This window comes from Physcomitrium patens, chromosome 9 (genome assembly GCF_059467195.1).
Source record: "Physcomitrium patens ecotype Gransden chromosome 9, ASM5946719v1, whole genome shotgun sequence".
NCBI lineage: Eukaryota > Viridiplantae > Streptophyta > Bryopsida > Funariales > Funariaceae > Physcomitrium > Physcomitrium patens.
Window position 1 is genome coordinate 6422043 of NC_143418.1, and position 18186 is coordinate 6440228.

General features: G+C 34.6%; 1 protein-coding gene across 2 annotated transcripts; it reads left to right on the top strand.

Moving 5' to 3' along the window:
- Window positions 1-120: 120 nt before the first annotated feature.
- On the top strand, window positions 121-5416 carry LOC141044318 (AUGMIN subunit 5-like). 2 transcript variants are annotated; one of them, XM_024528699.3, is made up of 10 exons: window positions 121-1760; window positions 2107-2625; window positions 2799-2925; window positions 3173-3337; window positions 3593-3802; window positions 4025-4210; window positions 4424-4583; window positions 4690-4885; window positions 4983-5115; window positions 5243-5416. In XM_024528699.3, the coding sequence occupies exons 1-10, from the start codon at window positions 1129-1131 to the stop codon at window positions 5372-5374; spliced, it is 2460 nt and encodes an 819-aa protein (XP_024384467.1). In that variant the 5' UTR covers window positions 121-1128; the 3' UTR covers window positions 5375-5416. The 2 variants fall into 2 exon arrangements, with proteins under 2 accessions (XP_024384467.1, XP_024384468.1); XM_024528700.3 differs by having other exon boundaries at window positions 4696-4885.
- Window positions 5417-18186: the final 12770 nt, after the last annotated feature.

Sequence of the window (18186 nt, forward strand, 5' to 3'; positions counted from 1 at the left end):
AAACCGCACGCATGCTGGCTATTGCCTTGCTTTCTCTCTCTGCCTCTTTCTTTGGGTTCCTTTTTAGTTCCCTTTAGTTCTCTTTGTGTATGAACGTGAAGTGTTGAAGTTAGCATTTCTTTGAGTACAGAGTGTTCATCCAGCTTGTGTCTTCGATTTTGACTTGTGGTTTAGCAATGCAATGCGATGCTGGAATTGGGCTGCATCCCTATAAGCGCGTCATTATTGTGGTGCAGTACAGTCTGCATTAAGTTTTTGTGGCGTAATGTCTTCAGTCTTACAGCTGTGGAACTTTAATTGAGTTGCTATACTGTTAGGTGTATTTAGTTCAGCTATGATTGTTCAGTCGCATGTGGCATTGCAGCCTAGCAGCAGGATAGCTTTCTCACGCGAGGTTTTGGGTGGCTATGGTTGTTCGTTTGAGAGAAGCGGAGCATTGTCGATGGTGCGTAGGAGTGTGCAAATGTGGGTTGTTAGCTTTCAATGCATTGCTTCGTGAAAGAATTAGCTGGAACTAGCATTTTTGACGCTTCTTCAGCACGATGGTCGCTAGCTCCATTGTCATTGGAGACGAACATGAACGGTTTGTTCTTCTTTGAACTCCAAGTCTCTATTTCTCTACTCTTGGATCAAATGGCCCAGTAGCTACTTCGCGTACGTATTCAAGTTAGTTCTCTGTCATCGAAGCCCTTGCTGCGTTTCCTGTGATGCTCTTGCAGTGTTCTATTGAGGCATTCCTCATGTACTGTAGCCTTCATACACAAGTGGTAACTAATGTACAGACGCTGACACGGTTACGTCACCGTCTGTACTTGCATTGTAAGCACACGTTAAATTCAATCCATTTCGACATAGTTTGCCCTGCAACCATGAAAGATTTTGCAAGGCAGGAATACAGTGTGAAGGTAGATAGGAAAGATATTAATTGGAGTCGTTATCTGTAGTCTTGTTGATAGCGTATCACTTCAGCTTCATTTATTTTCTTCTTTATTCATTTTTCCTTAGCCGCCTTGCAGAAACGTGTTTCAGAGACGGGCATTCTTTCAGCTAAGTCGACACGCAGAGTAGTTTTATGTTGCAACGGGTAGGACAGTGTCAGTGAACGAGCTAGCTGTATTTTATTTCAAAATGCAATCTAATGGTAGTACCCTACAAGCGGAGACCATCCTGAAATGGCTGCAACAGGAAATGGGATATCAGAATCCACCCTCGGTAGACTCGCTGCGCAAAATCTGTCGAGGAAATATGATTCCAGTCTGGAATTTTTTGCTAGAGAGAGTTAAGTCTGAGAAAACAAACGAAGCGATTCGACGAAATTTTGTTATTCATGGCACTACAATCCCATCGACATCCATTCCTAAGGATGAGATCCTAGAAGCAAAAGATGGCGTCGCTGATAGCAAGAAAGAGTTTCCAAAGGACCGGCCAAAGACTCCTAAAAATGATAGAGAGGTCTCCCGAAGAGATGGCACTCCGGTTAAAAGTACAGTTGCCAGAGAGCGGAGGGGGAGGACACCAGCACGGAACTTAGCTAAGGATTTGCCAGAAAAGGAGAAAGAAGTGGACAGATTGCTACAGTCCGAAGGGGCGGAAGATTCTCGAGAAATGGCCATGCGAGATAGGGATGTTGCAATGGGGGAAGTGGGCAGATTAAGAGTCGCAATTGAGAGGCTGGTGAAGGAAATCAAGTCTCGCATGGCAGATGTTACCAAGGAGGAAGGGGAACGGCAGCGAGTTTCGGATGATAGATCCAATTCCAGGTCTGTGCATTCCCTGCATTGGTCTGAATGCTCTGATTCACAACTTTTCTACGTGGGAATACTGCTGTCTTTCTTTTTGTTTCATCATTGCACCGTAGTGATCTGACTTGAAACTTTGAAAATGCACGAGGACTAAACCGTCTTCATCAGCCTCACATTCAAAGCCCAGAACTTTGTTTTAGGGCATTAGATTTGGATGGTTTAATGTAAGTCTTGTTGTTGATGTCCTGCTTAATGGCCACGAAGTGCAGTTTGGAACTGATTGGCGGTTTATGATGCAAAATAACCTTCAGAGCTCACGTGTAGTTTGATTAGTAACAGTCATTATTTTTGTGATGGTTGTTAGACACAAGCAGGTGTTGCTGGAATCTTATGAGCATCGGGTTGAGCAGACAACTCGTATTTTTACGGAGTACTCACGTCGACTTCAAGCATACGTAGAGCATGCTAGGGAGGCACAGAGAGGGAAAAATGGATCTCTTGATTCAAGTGTGGACTTTATGCCTGGGCCGTCGAAATGTGGGCAGTCAGCTAATCAGCTTCTGACCGAGACTCCACGAGAAAAGGCCGTCCGACAAGCCTGTGAAGCTCTTGCCGAAGATCTAACTCACAAGATAAGGACGACTTTTTCTGCTTATGATGGTGGGAGAGGTCACCCGGATCATACCCAGCTTGAAGTCGCGAAGCTTGGGTTCGAGGTGGATGGGGACAGTATACCCGAGGAGGTGCAAGAGACTGCACTTACGTTACTAAAGAGCCCTCCTTTACTTCTCCAGGCTTTAGCTGTATACACCTCTCGAATTGTTGCTGCTATATCTCGAGAAACTGAGGAGATTGATATTCGAGCCGATGCAGAGCGTCTCAGGTATTGAATCCTTTTGTCATACGTGTGAGTGGTCGTTGTTATTCTTGTCTATCACCCTGAGTTGTCCCTGTCCGAAGCTGGAAGTGAAGCAGCGGGGATGAAGTAGATATGCAGTCATCCAGTATTTGAATTTAGCTATCAGACGTCTAATTTTTTCTTACGATGGCATACAGGTATAGGTTTGAAAATAACAGAGTTTTGGAGGACATTTCTGCTGAGGTAGATGATTCACTGATTGGGAGACGACGCAGTGACAGAGGTCCTAGCAAGAGTTCTTTTCGACAGCTCCGAGAAAGACAGGTCTATATTCTCAACTTCCACTAATTTCCAATTACTTTGAAACCAGAGACTAGTGTCCTGTAGATGGCCTTACTTTATGTAGATCAACTTTCGTATCTGGCGTATATCCCTTCAATAACTGAAGTTTGGCAAACTGACCTTTACACATCGAACCAATGGAGGTGAGTGTCAAGAGTATTTTGTCAACGATCGGTCTTTTTACAAAATATCGTTTAGCCTCTGACTCTGTTTCTGTTTTAATTTTCAGAAAGCCCATGTGCAGCAATTTATGGCAACCGAGGATGCCTTGAATCAGGTCGCTCAAGCCAGAAGAATGACTGATGAACTGATACGGCGGATACGTGGCACTGATGCCGTGCCCTCCTTTACAAACTCAGATGTACAAAACTCTGGCAGCTTGCGTCAACTTGAGGTAGTGTATACTATCCCTCTTACTCTACGATATTTATGTCATGAAAACATCGAGATTGTGTGGTATAGAGAAGGTGTTTGTTCGTTTATTAGGACTTATCAATGTTGAGCTGTTTCTTTCCCAGCTGATGTTTATGTGGGATGTTTGCTGTGCACCTTTAAATAAATCACTACTCATTGCCTTGTTTGCAAACGTATGATGACTCCCAGTCGATAAGGTATTCCGTCATTTTAACATGTTGACCCTGTCTTCCAGCTGGAGGTCTGGGCCCGAGAGAGGGAGCTAGCAGGAATGAGAGCAAGCGTAAACACTATCAACTCTGAGGTTCAGCGCTTGCAAAAAATGTGTGAGGAGCGGAGAGATGCAGAGGAGTCTTTGCAGGAGAAATGGAAAAGGATTGAAGAGTTCGATGCTAGACGTTTGGAGCTTGAATCGATTTATACTGCTTTGCTGCGTGCAAACATGGTATGTCTCCTCTCAATACTGCCTGAATTCTCCCACACCGTAATTCATATCATAAAAAACATATGTAGAGAAAATTAAAAACCATCACATCCCCAAAAAGAACTCGGTACCTAGATCATTGCATCGCCACAAACTGTATCACGTTATAGATGTGGTAAAGGAATATAGAGAACAATGTAAAGTTCAGGAATTGCTGAATATGGAACGTTGATTCTTCTTCAGGCAGCTGCCGCCTCATGGGAGCAACATACCAGGGGAAACAAAGAGCAATCCGCCAATACGATTGTACCCATCTGTGAATCGACTCAGAACCAAGCAAGTGCTGCACGCGATCTACTAGAGCGTGAAGTAGCAGCATTCCAGCGGATTCCCGACAATCGACCCTACATGATGCCTGCTGCTCCTCAGGTACACTCGTTAGCGTGTTGTACTATGATTTTTTGGTCCTAGTGAGCATGTTGCTTCTTATGGCTGAGGCGATCGGCTAGGTGCTAGTTACTGCTGTGTTTTGACTATCCTGATTTAAGTTTTGGTCGAAGTGGTGTAACATGCAGTAAGCTACACTGAATGAGAGTATCCTTGTATACTGGCTAAAATTTTATGTATGTATTGATGGCCTAGGCTTTACTGGATACAAGAGGAGTAGCCACAAATGCTGGAACTGAAGCTGTTGTAGCTGCCGAAAGGCATGCCGACATGCTTACAGTAAGGGCTGGAGCCGGAGATCCCTCTGCTGTTCCCACAATCTGCCGTATTTCAGCTGCCCTAAAATATACACCTGGTATGAAAGTCCAACGTCTTGGTTACGTGGAACAACTGTGAAATTAAATTAGCACCCAAATGATCTCTCTAAGGTTTCTATACTTATCGACTATCAAATGACACAGGAGCAGATACTGTGGACCCTAGCTTAGCGTCGATTTTGGAATCTATGCGATTTTTCTTGCGGCCTGGAGGTTCACCGGGAACTGTTCTTGAAGATCTTGCCAAAACTCTGAACAGAGTGCAAACACTTAGGGACTTAGTAGGCAACGGCCGCGGGCTGATTGCAGAAGCTGATGCATCAAGACCAGAGTACGAGAGGTACCACACTGCTCTTGCTGTATTAAATTCTTCATTTTCAATTATCTACTTTAGTGTAAACAATGTGTATACTAAATCCTAAAACTGGACTGTACAGGACGGCTACACATTGCACAGAGACAGCTAGAAAACAGGAGAAGGTGTCATTAGAGGAATGGCTTCCACAGCTCAAACTTGCAGTTCAAGACGCCCAGCAATGCTTAGAAGATTGCAAGCGTGTTCGAGGCCTAGTAGGTTCCCCTTTACCCTTGGCATTCGTTGGCAATTGGCTTATATGCTGGCACAACCATCCTCCAAGAAATGGTTTTTTCTCTCATAGAAAGCGTATCTGATATTTGATTCATTTAATATTGGCAGGTCGATGAGTGGTGGGAGCAGCCAGCAGCTAGTGCTGTTGATTGGATTTTAGTGGATGGGCAGAATGTGGCTGCTTGGATTGCTCATGTGAAACAACTACAGACGACCTTCTATGAGCAACAACTTTTGTAATTTATGCGCTACTTAAGGGATCAGAAAACCCTCTTGTAACAATATTGTCACTACTGAGGGCCTGCCATTTGATATTTTCCTTCTGCTTGGTGCTGGAAAACTACCAAGTAGGATGGTGAAAATACGGATTGAAGTCTAATCACTTGGCAGTCCAATGTGAATGCGTGTCTTTCACACTATTCTCAGGTAGCGTTTACCTGTCACCAGGGCTTTACAGGAAGTTCTTGTCATCAACCCATCGTCAGTCGTTGAACTTAGATCAATAAGTACAATCTGAGAGTTGCATTAAAATTTAATGTGTGCCACTTGAAATCTATGGATGATTATGAAAGTTTTTAGGTTTTAGTTGAGGAACCTAGTGGTACCAATTCATGTACCATGATTTATAACGTGCTGGCTAAATAATGAGGTCCAGAAAAAGGTTTCCAGTACCTCCAGAACTTAGTAATGACTCTAAAGCACACTTCACAACTGGGATCAAAGAGATACACTAGTCGCAAGCATTCCTGATGGCCTAGGTGTAATTTGCCAATACTAGTTGCTGTATAGTGCTTAGATTAATATTCAAGTGATAGGTTCCCACATTACATGAATGTTTTGAACCAAGGATGAATCAAGGTGAGGATGAAGTTGGCAAAGATTCACAAAACAAAAAGTAAGCGAGAATTTGATGTATTGTTTGCAGAAAAAAGCAATATCTAAACTTTATTACTTTTTTGGACTATCTTTTAATACAGTAAGAAACAACAATCTAAAGTGAAGAATTAATTACTTATCTAGAAAGAAAAATAATTTATTATCTTTAAAATTAGTTTTGTATGTATAGAAAAATAAAGCTAATAGTATAAAGTTTAAATACAAGGAAGAAATTTTTAAATAGAAAGTGAATAAATTCAATAATATTTGATCAATTATCTTTATGTTTGATCAAATAGGACTAGTGGTCATTATTTTAAAGATGCTCAATTATGTTTGATATCATCTTTTTTTCTTATTAAATTATATAAAATATGAATAGTTATTAAGAAAATATAAATTTTTATAAAATTTAAAATTAAAATAAGATGGCAAAGAATGACACAAGTGAATTTTATTTTTCTTATTTATTTCAATTGTATAGATGTAAGTAAAGAAATATTTTAATATCAAGGATTTTTTTGCTATAGAAATACTTTATATTTTACCTAGTTAATATATTTACATGTATGTGATATGGTAGGTTTAGTTACCATACAATTTGATGTCTATATAGAGGTTCCAAAGATGAGCAAAAGCTAGTACTTCCCTAAAACATAGTTTTTGCTATATTTGATAAAAACTTAGAATAGTTTTTAGATAATCTTTAAAACATTTAGTGGCTCTAATGCTTAACTTGATAGAAGTACAATTGTATGTGCTTGTTATTTCAAATCTTAGTAAAATAATTCTCTTGTGTATATATATATATATATATATATTTTATTTATTTATAAGAGATTTTATGTGTTTGTTGTTATGTTTGTTTGTTTGTTTTGTTTTGTTTTGTTTTGTTTTGTTTTTTTTTTGTTTTTTTGTGTTTTTTGAATTTTGACTTTACTATTTGAGTGGTTCTTCAAGACGAGTTTAGTAGGGGCCTTCAATAAGTAGCATATGAATCACGCAACCTCAAAAGGGCAAGTGCAATTACTCTACATGTTATCGAAAGCAATTAACAATTGTGCATGCCACAAAGGTGTAACAACACTATCTATTGAGGAAGTCAATGGTTGTTTGGATTGACCATTGACCCTTGCTACATGATTTACATCTGAAAAATATAAAATCGTAGTGTCGTATGGTATGATTTGGAATCTGAGAATATATTAGGTACCTAGCTATAGAGAGTTTAGCTTTGGCATATATATGATGTCTTAACTTCCAAAAAATCTCTTTATCTTGTACAAAAGCTCAAATTATAATATAATCCTTAAAAAAAAAAAAAAAATCTATAAAGGATGTTTTTATCCTGAACTTTAGAAATTCATATTTCTTGATTCAACAGTTTAATTTTTTCCAAATTTCTATTTAATATAGATTTTATTTTTAAGCTTTATTATAAAAAAATGAACTATAAATCTATTACCAATCTTTTGGTATCTTTGAAATCCTAGCAAGTACTTTAAATCCTAATCTACAAGCATCCAAAAAATATTTTTCTTATATCTCAAAAATCCAAAATCCAAATGCCATAAAATTTGTACATAAAGTTTATTAACATGATTACATACATTCTCTTTAATCTCAATAGCTGATCCTTTGATGCTTTCTATATGCGTGCGTTATATCCAAAAGTATGATAGTAAGTATAAAATTGACACCTTGACTTTGAGTGCCTATATCTCCTTCATAAAAACTCCAATTGATTCAAAATTTCTATCAAAACCATAGCCAAAAATCTGAATTTGCCAACCTTAGCTTCCAAAAGCTTAAATGGCCTAAAAGTGTAACCCTTATTCCTAATGTGGCCTGGGGCAGCCTCCTTGAAGTCCATTGGTCATGATTTTTGACCAATAGGAATGGAGATTTATAATCATAATTGGAATATGATTTTTTGACTTTTAACTTTTAACTTCTAAATATTTATAATTGGAATATGACTTTTTGATTCAGTAGGAATGGAGATTTATGCTAAATGGAGATTTAAGTGACTTTTGACTTCCAAAGTTCACATTTTGATTGCTTGTTATAGAAGCGACTATCTTACAATCAGCACAACACTTTTCATAGGTGTTGGTCATGTTCTTTAAGGATTTTACTATATATGAAGATATCATTAATGAAAATGACTACATATTTATCCAAAAGGTCTCAAAAAAATTTGTTCATGTGATCCATGAAAGAGGCTAGAGTATTAGTGAGGCCGAAGGATAAAATCAGCCATTTGAAATGTCCATAGCATGTATAAAATGCCATCTTTTCTATATCCTCTCTTACAAAGGTGTTTGCTAATAGCCACTCTAAAGATCAAATTTACTAAAGATGGTCACACCTTGAAGTTGGTCACGAAGATCATCTATGTGTGGAAGTTGATATGCATTTTTAACGGTCTGCATATTGAAACCTTCATAGTTAATAGAAAGGTGAAGTCCACAATATTTCTTAGGTACAAAGAATACAAGTGCTTTCTATAATAATGTACTTTTTTAAATGAGGCCTTTTTCTAAGAGTTTATCTAATATCTTTTGCAAGTCTTTAAATTCTTTTGGTGTTAGATAATAAATTGATCAACTTGTTGATTTGGCTCCAAGCAATAGTTCTATTTGAAAAGAAGGCACCTCCATCAAGAGGTATGACACTATGTAGGTCAATTAGAAAAACATCCTAATATTTTCATATGAGTTGCTATGTTCTTTTTATCCCTTCGATTGTCTTTTCTACCATTGATACAAGATTTGGAACCACCATATATACCAGTTGCTCATGTTGTAGTTGCTTGTTCATAAAGGTCATCTCTACAAGTAAGTCTTTGATTGCAAGTTCACTTTCTTCTTCACTTGATGTGGATGTACAAAGAGTCACTTTGCATCCTCTATCTTTAAAAGAGATTGTCCTTGCTATCTAACCAACTTTCTTATTTTCCATTTGTAGCCATGGCATACTAAGGATAACATCATATCTTAGCTTTGTCACCTTGAATCTTTCTCTAAAAATAAGGTTTTTATCAATCTCGAGGTTTCTTCTTCATACATCTCACTCAATACATTCTCTTAGTCATTTGTAAGGTATATACTTCTTTCCTTGATTTCTTTGATTTTAATTCTAAGCCAGTTGGTAATTTCAATTGAGATGTAATTTTTTGTAGAGCCACAATCTACAAGCACTCGATATGGTTGTCTTCTTAGTAGTCTCGTAAGATGCACCAATAAACTCTTTTTATAGTTGTCTAAAGCTATGCCATTTGTCTCTTAGAGAGAGTAACTATCCTAGTACTAGTCCCTTGCATCTTTATTGGAGAGCCCCATTTTCCTACTCTAATTTATTATTTGCTTGATGAATTTTAAGACTCTGAACTTGTCTTGTCTTGTTAGTACTTACACCTTGATATTTTAGACAACCTCCGATCTAATGGCCTGACTCTCGATAATAGAAATATAATTCTTTTTATACCAATATTTATTATTTTTATGGTATTAATGATTATAGTAGGGCATCAATTTCCATTGGCTTTAGTTCTTGTGCCGTAATACTAGATAGTAGCATAGAACTTTGTACTATAAGTCATATTCTATAATTTTAGAAATCTATAGCATTGATCCTCTCTACAATCTGAATTGCCTCTTCAAATGTTTGTCAATGTTTTAGTTCCACTTCTCGCTGGACTCTAGGTTTCAAACCTCATAGGAATTGATCCATCATCTATGCCTTCAAAACATTGCCAATTTTGAGATATACGGACTTGAATTGAGAGACATAATCTTGTACTAGCCTAACTTATGAAAGATTTGCCATCTGATTGCTTGATATTTTTTTCGCATTGATGGACCAAAATTGATTCCTAAACTCAGTCTCAAACTCTTCCAAGTTACAAAATCTACCTTGAGCTCCATAATTTTGAACTCAATGTAGCCACAAAATGGCTATCGCATCTCTCAAATAATTGGCTATATATATATACATATATATATATATATATATATATATAATTTTTTCAATGATTTTTGTTCCAGATAGTTGGAGATATTATTGCATGTTGAAGAACCATTGACATATATGTTCTTGTCTTGAAGTTCCAAAGTAAGTACTAGGCTTATTCAATTTCAATCTAGTAGATGTCGACTCTCTTATCCTCTAGGCCTCTATTTGCACTTGCAAAGTAGCTATCTCGCCTAAGAGGTGTTATATTTGAGCCTCCATTTGAGATTGCTCTGTCATATCTGTTATATTGTAATTTCTTTGTTGGAATCCACTATTGTATTATCTTTTTACATCTTGATTGATTTTTTAGGAGTAGCTCATAGTAGCTTCAATACAATATCCAATGTAACTACAACAATTGACGTTGGAGTAGATGATGACTATTGACATGCTACCAAAAGCAAATAGTCTAATATTTGCTCTGATACTAATGAAACATAACTAGACTATCTCAAAAATCGAAGATCCTTGTAATCTATAATAACATATTGCATCATCATAAAATAAGACAAAACAGATTAGAATAAAATTAAAATGAACTAAATAGAATAGGACATGAAAGACAAATTGAGCAAACGGAAACAAAAAAAAAATAAAACTGATCAAAAAGATGCAAAACCAAACTTTACTAAGAGAATAGGTCTGAAGCCATACCTCACCAAATATCTCAAAAGGCCATAATTAGTCCTATTTATATCTTATCCTATCACCTGGACTTTTTAAAATATTCTTAGGTAGTGGGCTCTACCTAGATAACCACCTTTAAATTCTTTTTTTAAAAATTTCTATGATAGACTCTACTTAAATAATTGTCCTAAACTCTTTTTAGAATGTTCTACAATGGATTCTATATGGTCTACTAACCTAACTCCAATTCTAGAAACTTCCATAGTTCTATCTATATATACAGTTATCTTATTTTATATCATGTTACAAATACTATCTAAGCTTATAGTGCTCTTACCTGAAATTCACTAAGAATTATATTAATTCTTGATAATTCATTATATTTTTTTCAATCCTTAAATGTCTTTTTATTTTAATACATTCTTATTAATTTTAGTGGCCCTATAATGACATCTTATTTATTTGCCTATAATTCTTTAAATATAATTATCTCACATTAAGTTAATAAATGGGCCTCAATTACTCTTATAATGATCTCTTGAGAGCATTTTAATGGTATAGAGTAAGTTTCCTATTATACAAGCTTATAGTACAATCAGTTTTTAGAATCCACTTATAAAATATTATATAATAATGATGTATAATAACATGGCCATTAGATAAAAGAAGAAAGAAATAATTTTATTATAGAAAAGTATAATTGAAAAGATATGATAAAAAAATATTAATATAAGATGTGCAAATAATAAAATCTTATAGTATTAGATTTGTCTTTTATAAAAATAAATTTTATTTACTTTGTATTGCCATAAATAAAGCAAAACAAAGTAGATTAAAAAAATAAAGAATATAAGTACATATAAGAGGGAGTTAGAAGTTTGTTTCAGCAAAAATTATCTCAAAATAATAAGAATTGATATTTGAAGAAGATTGGTTGCCAATCAAGGTCACAATCAAATCCTAAGGCACATAACCAAGCACCTATACTATTTTCAAAGATTCTTTTGTAAATTAAAGAGTGGAATTTGAAAGTAAAGTAAATTGGGATTCTTTGAGACTTAAATTTGAGAGATTTATACTTTTAATGAATTTTTAAGAACTTTTTGTGAACTATAATAAATTTCTATTAATTGAAAACCTATTCTAATTCACAAAAATTTTAATTATCTAAATCTTCTAACAATTTTTTTAACGGTTTTATTTATGTCCAAAAAATCTAATAATTTCTTATTTGTGAGCTTTATAATTCATTAGTTTAGATGTTTTATTCTAGTTTATAAATTTTGATTAATATGTAAATTAATTACATAAAATTTCATCTTATTTCTTTATAACAGAACTTAAATTAGTTGAATAATTAAACTCACATTCAAATAATTATAAAAAAAAATTAACACTTGAATAATTCAATCATATTATAATTGAAAGAATTTTTTTATATATTTTAAATTTAATTTAATTTAATTTAAATTTTATAATTAATTATCATCTAAAATTAAAAATTCAATCAAAAGAAATTTTTTATCTAAAAATAAATTTTCATCTACACTTAATCAATATTTATTTATGAATTTTTATTGATAAAGTTCATCCAATCATCATACATGAAATTTATTCATCTAAAACACATCCTAAAAATTTAAAAAATTATAAACCATCACCTTCCATGTCTTGGCAACAACCTTTTTATACAAAAATAATTGCTACTTTTTTTGTTGAAGATTGTCTTGGAGCAAGCCATAGATTTTTAAAAATTGGACTTAAAGTTACTCATTTTTTAATAATTTTTTTCTTTAAATTTGATTTTTTGTATATAATATAATCCCTCAAAGTTGATGCTTCAATTTGGCAAAGCAAGTAACTCTTTATTATGAAATTGAGAGCCACGTCTTGATTCTTAAATAAAACCAATGGTCTCTATGTCTTTTGTGATGATAAAAAAGACCTTTTATATAACTATTATCAATCACTAAAAGTTCTATTCTTTGGGTCTAAAAATCTACAATAATAATAGAAAAAAACTAAGGTGATGCACCACATGTTAAAGACAAGAATACGATGAAAGCAAATAAACAAGTGAGATTTTTTTAAATAAATTAAAAAAATAGAAATAAAGAAATATATATATTAAAAGAGAAATTAAAATTGCTATTGCCAAAAGACAAAGAAACTAAAGACTCTTGAAACTAGACTAGAAGCAAGAAAGAATTAACAAGAGTGAAGAAGACTTCACTCTTGCCTCAATATATATTATCTACCTAAGGTCTATGTGGTGATATTCTATAGGACCTCCAAAGACGTGTTGACTTTGCATAATAAATATCTTAACTTGCAAGGTAAGTTTTTTATATGGGTACTTTATAGTTAGCTTGTTTCACAAGCTACCAACATATGTGACTGGTGGTTAGTTTGTTGACCAAGTTACTAACCTATCAATCAATTATAAATACATGTAAATTCAAAATAGCATCTAGGAAGCTTTTAGAAAGCTTTTCTAGAAAATATTATAAAATTAATCTATTTATATATACTTCTATCTATTTATATTATTTAAATAGTAATTACAATAGATATATATCTAAGATATTATATTTTCTTCTAGGATCAAGTTTCATAAGAAGCAATAATTACATAATGAAGAAGCCTAAGATAGAACAAATTATATTTGTCGATACTTTGATTTTCGATTCCTTTAAAGGTAGTTGATAAGTCTTTTTAGCCATTAATAATATTCCATTTCAAGCTACGAAGATCATCATGTTATTTGATTATTATTAGAACCTTCGTAACTTCCTTCAAATAAAATATTTGTAATACCATCAAAAGTTCTTTCTATTGCTAATAAAATCGCCAAACATTGAGAATCTCTTGTTAGGTTAAATATCAAACGTGTTGTATCTCACCATCTATTTGTAGAAGAATATATCATTTTTAAAGGTCTTCACCTCTATAATATCATCTTAAAGGTTGTAATAATTACAATGACTTATTTGGTAAGTTAACAAATCATAGTTCTTAAATTGAATTGGCTAGCTAGTAATTCTCCATCTTCTTAACACCACAATTATTGTAGAATAGGTAAATAAATTTTGTCATAAGTTACTGGTTGGTTATTGACAACCTTGAGAATTAGACTTATGGTTGGACAGTTTAGTTGGTAATAGTAGGTTGTTAGAGGAACAAATGATTAAGAATTCAAAGGGTCATAACCTTTGGAATTTGTTAGCCAATGGTCCATCTTTTGGTAGGATAAAGAGGTTGAGAAGTGGGAGATTGGGACCAGACTGTGAGAGTCATAAGTCGGGGGGGAGCTTGATACTACTTCTTTGTTTTTTTTTATTTTTATTATTTGCTTATGAAGAATTGTGATTGAGAGAAGTATTTTTGAAATTGTGATTAGAATATTGTGGGATATGACTTTAGACTGACCGTTTTGGAGAAAATCTGTGACCTTGAGAATTGAAATTATCGAATTGTGTTGTGTTAAGTGAAGATATTGAATTTTGTGTGATGAATTGAGAAACTGAATATAATAGTAAGTTGGAGATTAGTAATTGAATATATATAAACTGCAAAGAGAGTAAGTGGGAGATGAACTGATAAGAATATGGAAGTATTGTTGAATTGATAGTCATAGAATGGATTATGTGTTGAATTAAGACGAAAGTAGTAAACCTTGGTGTTTTGTAGTTTGATAATTGATTTCAGATAGCTAGAGTACAGTCAATTGTGACACTAACAGACCTAATTCATATAATTAGTCTTTCTCTGTATTAGAACCCACCTCTATTAGTTCAATTGCTTTGGTATATTAAAGCTTGAACACAATAAGAACAACATTTATACAAAAATTACAAACCAAGATAGAAGGTAGAATGCAATCTTTCTTCAATTGTGTTTCTTTTATAGTAAAGATTTGCTATCTTTCATCTTGGTTTTGATAGATATTATTGATGAAAAGTGTAAGTCATCAGATTAACTCACTAGATATTTTAGGACAAAATAATGCATATAGAGTACCAAAATTACAATTATTAGGTAAAGATGTGCTTAGAAGATGTTAAAGAAAGAATAATAGTATTAGTGGAGAAGAAATGGAGTCTTAGTAAGTCTTAGAGGTAATTATTTTAGTTCGTTTAGTATTTTTACTTATTATTGAAGAATAAGGATTAGTTACTAAAATCAATATTTATATTGATCTTATATCTATATGTATTACTTATACAAAAACTATAAATATTAGTTAATAGTTAAAAAAAAGTATGAGAAAGAACCTCATATCTTTTTAGTTATTTATATAGAAAGTAGAATTTATAGTAGATTTAAATTGATTCCATTACTATAAAAAATCAATAATATAGGAAATTATATCCTTAAATTTCTAATAGTATTATAGAAACATTATAGGAATTTTTAGAATTTATTTAGAAATTATTTAAAATTTTTAGTAGATTCAAATTATTTTTTATTACTATAAAAAAATCATAAATATAGGAAATTATATATTTAAATGGATATTAGAATTACAGAAAAATTATAGGAATTTTTAGAATTTATTTAGAGTTTATTTAGAATTTTCTATGAATTTTTAGGATAATTTTTAAGACCTTGGTAAAATTGAGTTTTACCACTTGGAGAGCCATTATGAAGAAATGGAACAAGGTTTGAAGGCCACACAATGTATTTAGGCTAATTGGATGTTTTTAAACACCATGGTGAAGTCAAAAATGCAAAAATATTAATTCTACTAGTAGAAAATAGGAGGACTAGCAGCTAGTGTAGTCCTTATAAGAAGGGAGGTGCACAAGTCCCATATGGGTTGTAGCACCTTGGATGTAGGTAGGAAGATAAGTCTAAGGCCTCAAGGCCTCTTTAGGCAACCCATATACACTACATGTGAGCCTTGGTGAGGTTCGAACCCTTGATCTATTAACAAGTTATCCTTGAGGTAAAATATTTTTTACTTAACTTTCCATTTGTTACTTGTTATTTTCAATCCTTCATAACTTACTCATTATAACTCGGATTTACATATTTTTTACATCATTGAAAAGATGAAAAAATTATCTTTCTAAAAATATACTTTTTACTTTTACTTTTTACTTTTTAAAAACTGCATGCTGCATCTCTAGCCTTTGGCGTGAGATATGATCTCCTTGATAATGCATCGGACAACCCTTGTTGCTTTCCAGGCCGATAAGTAATAACAAAGTCAAACCTGGATAGCGACATACTCCACCGAGCTTGACGCCGATTCAAAACCCGAGCCGACATAAAATACTCCAAATTCTTGTGATCCGTATAGACGGTCACTGGATGTGCAGTTCCTTCGAGAAAGTGGCGCCATTCTTGGAAAGAATCTACTATAGCAAGGAGTTCCTTATCGTGGATCTCATAGTTGATCTCAGCAGCAGAGAATTTTCGAGAATAGAACGCAACTGGATGGAGCTTCTCATCTACGCCCGTCTGTGAAAGTACAGCTCCCAAAGCAAAATCCGAAGCATCTGTCTCCAAATGAAAGGCCTTTGTAAAGTTTGGATGTACTAAGATTGGAGCTGTAGTAAATACCATCTTCAAATCTTGAAATGCTTTTTCTGCGATAGGTCCCCATTTGAGCTTGTCCTTGCACGTTAACTGATTGAGGGGGGCAGCAACTTGAGAATAATTCTTGATGAAGATCCGATAGTGGTTAGCAAATCCAAGAAAACATTGTACGTTCCTAACTGTCTTCGGAACTTCCCAAGACATGATTGCTTCCACCTTCTTTGGATCCATCTTCAAGTCTTCTATAGTCGCGATGAATCCCAAAAACTCCATCTCAGTTTGGTGAAATAAGCACTTCTCCAATTTGGCATAGAGTCCTCGCTCCCGTAGTTTTTTGAGTACCAGACGAACGTGCTTCTCATGTTCTTCCTCGTTCTTAGAAAATATCAAAATATCATCTAGATAGATGACAACAAAATCATCTAGATGCTCTCGAAAGATGTCATTCATCATATGTTGAAAGACCGCTGGAGCATTAGTAAGACCAAATGGCATGACATTGTATTCAAAATGGCCATACCTTGTTCGGAACGCTATCTTCCATTCATCTCCTTCCTTAATTCGCACAAGGTTGTAAGCTCCCCTTAGGTCAATCTTTGTAAAGATCCTTGCATGTCCAAGTTGTTCTAGAAGACCAGAGATCAAAGGCAGTGGGTAGCGATTCTTTTTTGTCACCTTGTTGAGACCTCGATAGTCCACGCACATTCGTAGTGAGCCATCCTTCTTCTTCACAAATAAGATTGGTGCCCCAGCTGGCGACTTCGAATGACGGATGAAGTTCTTGGCTAGATTCTCGTCAATGTACTTCCGCAACTCAGTCAACTCCGTCTGCGACAAATTGTAGATTGGTCCAAAAGGTGGTTGTGCTCCTTCTTGCAATTCAATGGCACAGTCATAGGGTCGATGCTCTGGCAGCATATCAGCATTCTTCTTTTCAAAGACATCTTTGAATTCTTCATACTACTTTGGAATAACCAAAGTCAGAGTTGCATCTTCTCGAGTCGGAGTTGCGAAGATGACAAGAGGTGTATTTTGCTTGGCTTCCTTCATGAAAGCCCTTGCACCTATAAACAAGGATTTGTTTCTAGACATTTTCTTGGCAGATTCCACCTTCAAGGAGTTTGTTAGAAATGTCACTTTCTGCAACTTCCAATCTATCAATGGATTATATCTATCAAGCCAAGATAGTCCCAAAATGATAGGACATGAAGGGGTCTTGATAACATTAAACACAATATTGCTCTCATGGTTTTCAAGACGTACCTTCAATGATTTAGTTTCATGGATAACATTGCCCGAAGACAATGGTCGTCCGTCTATGACTTCTACATGGACAGGCTTAAGTTTCTTTACAAGAGAAATATTGTGAAGCTTGGCAAACTCTTCATCTATAAAGCAAGCAGATGCACCCGAGTCTAATAAAGCATCGACTTGTAGTTCTTGAATATCCAGATGTAAAGGTACCATAAAACAATCTGAAGGTTGAGCTGAGAGAAAGGGACCTTGATTAATTTTGGATGTTGAGATGTCCCTATTGTGGCTGGGCGTCGTTGTTTTCCTGCATGCTTGTACTCCTGAGTCTTGTTGTTTGAGGCTTCTGTTTCTTCCGACAATCTACAGCTTTATGGCCCGCTTCTCCGCAATATAAACACAAGTTTTGTTCAAACCGTCGCTTCCTTTCCTCAGCTGTGAGGGGTTTGAAACGTACCGCATCAATTTGCATGGGTTCAGGATCTGTGGAGTGATTCTCTGGACCTTTTGAAAATGTAGCAAATGCTCCATCATTTCTCCAGCCTGATCGTCTTTCTTGTCGTAATTCAAAGAGGCGGTTGTCACAAATAATTGTCTGAGATATAAGTTCTTCTAAAATATCCGCCTTAGGCATGGTGATCAATAAGTTCTTGACATCATCTCTCAGTCCATATCGAAATCGTGTCATGAATGCCTTATCATTCCAATCAAGATCACATGTAAGCTGTTGAAATTCT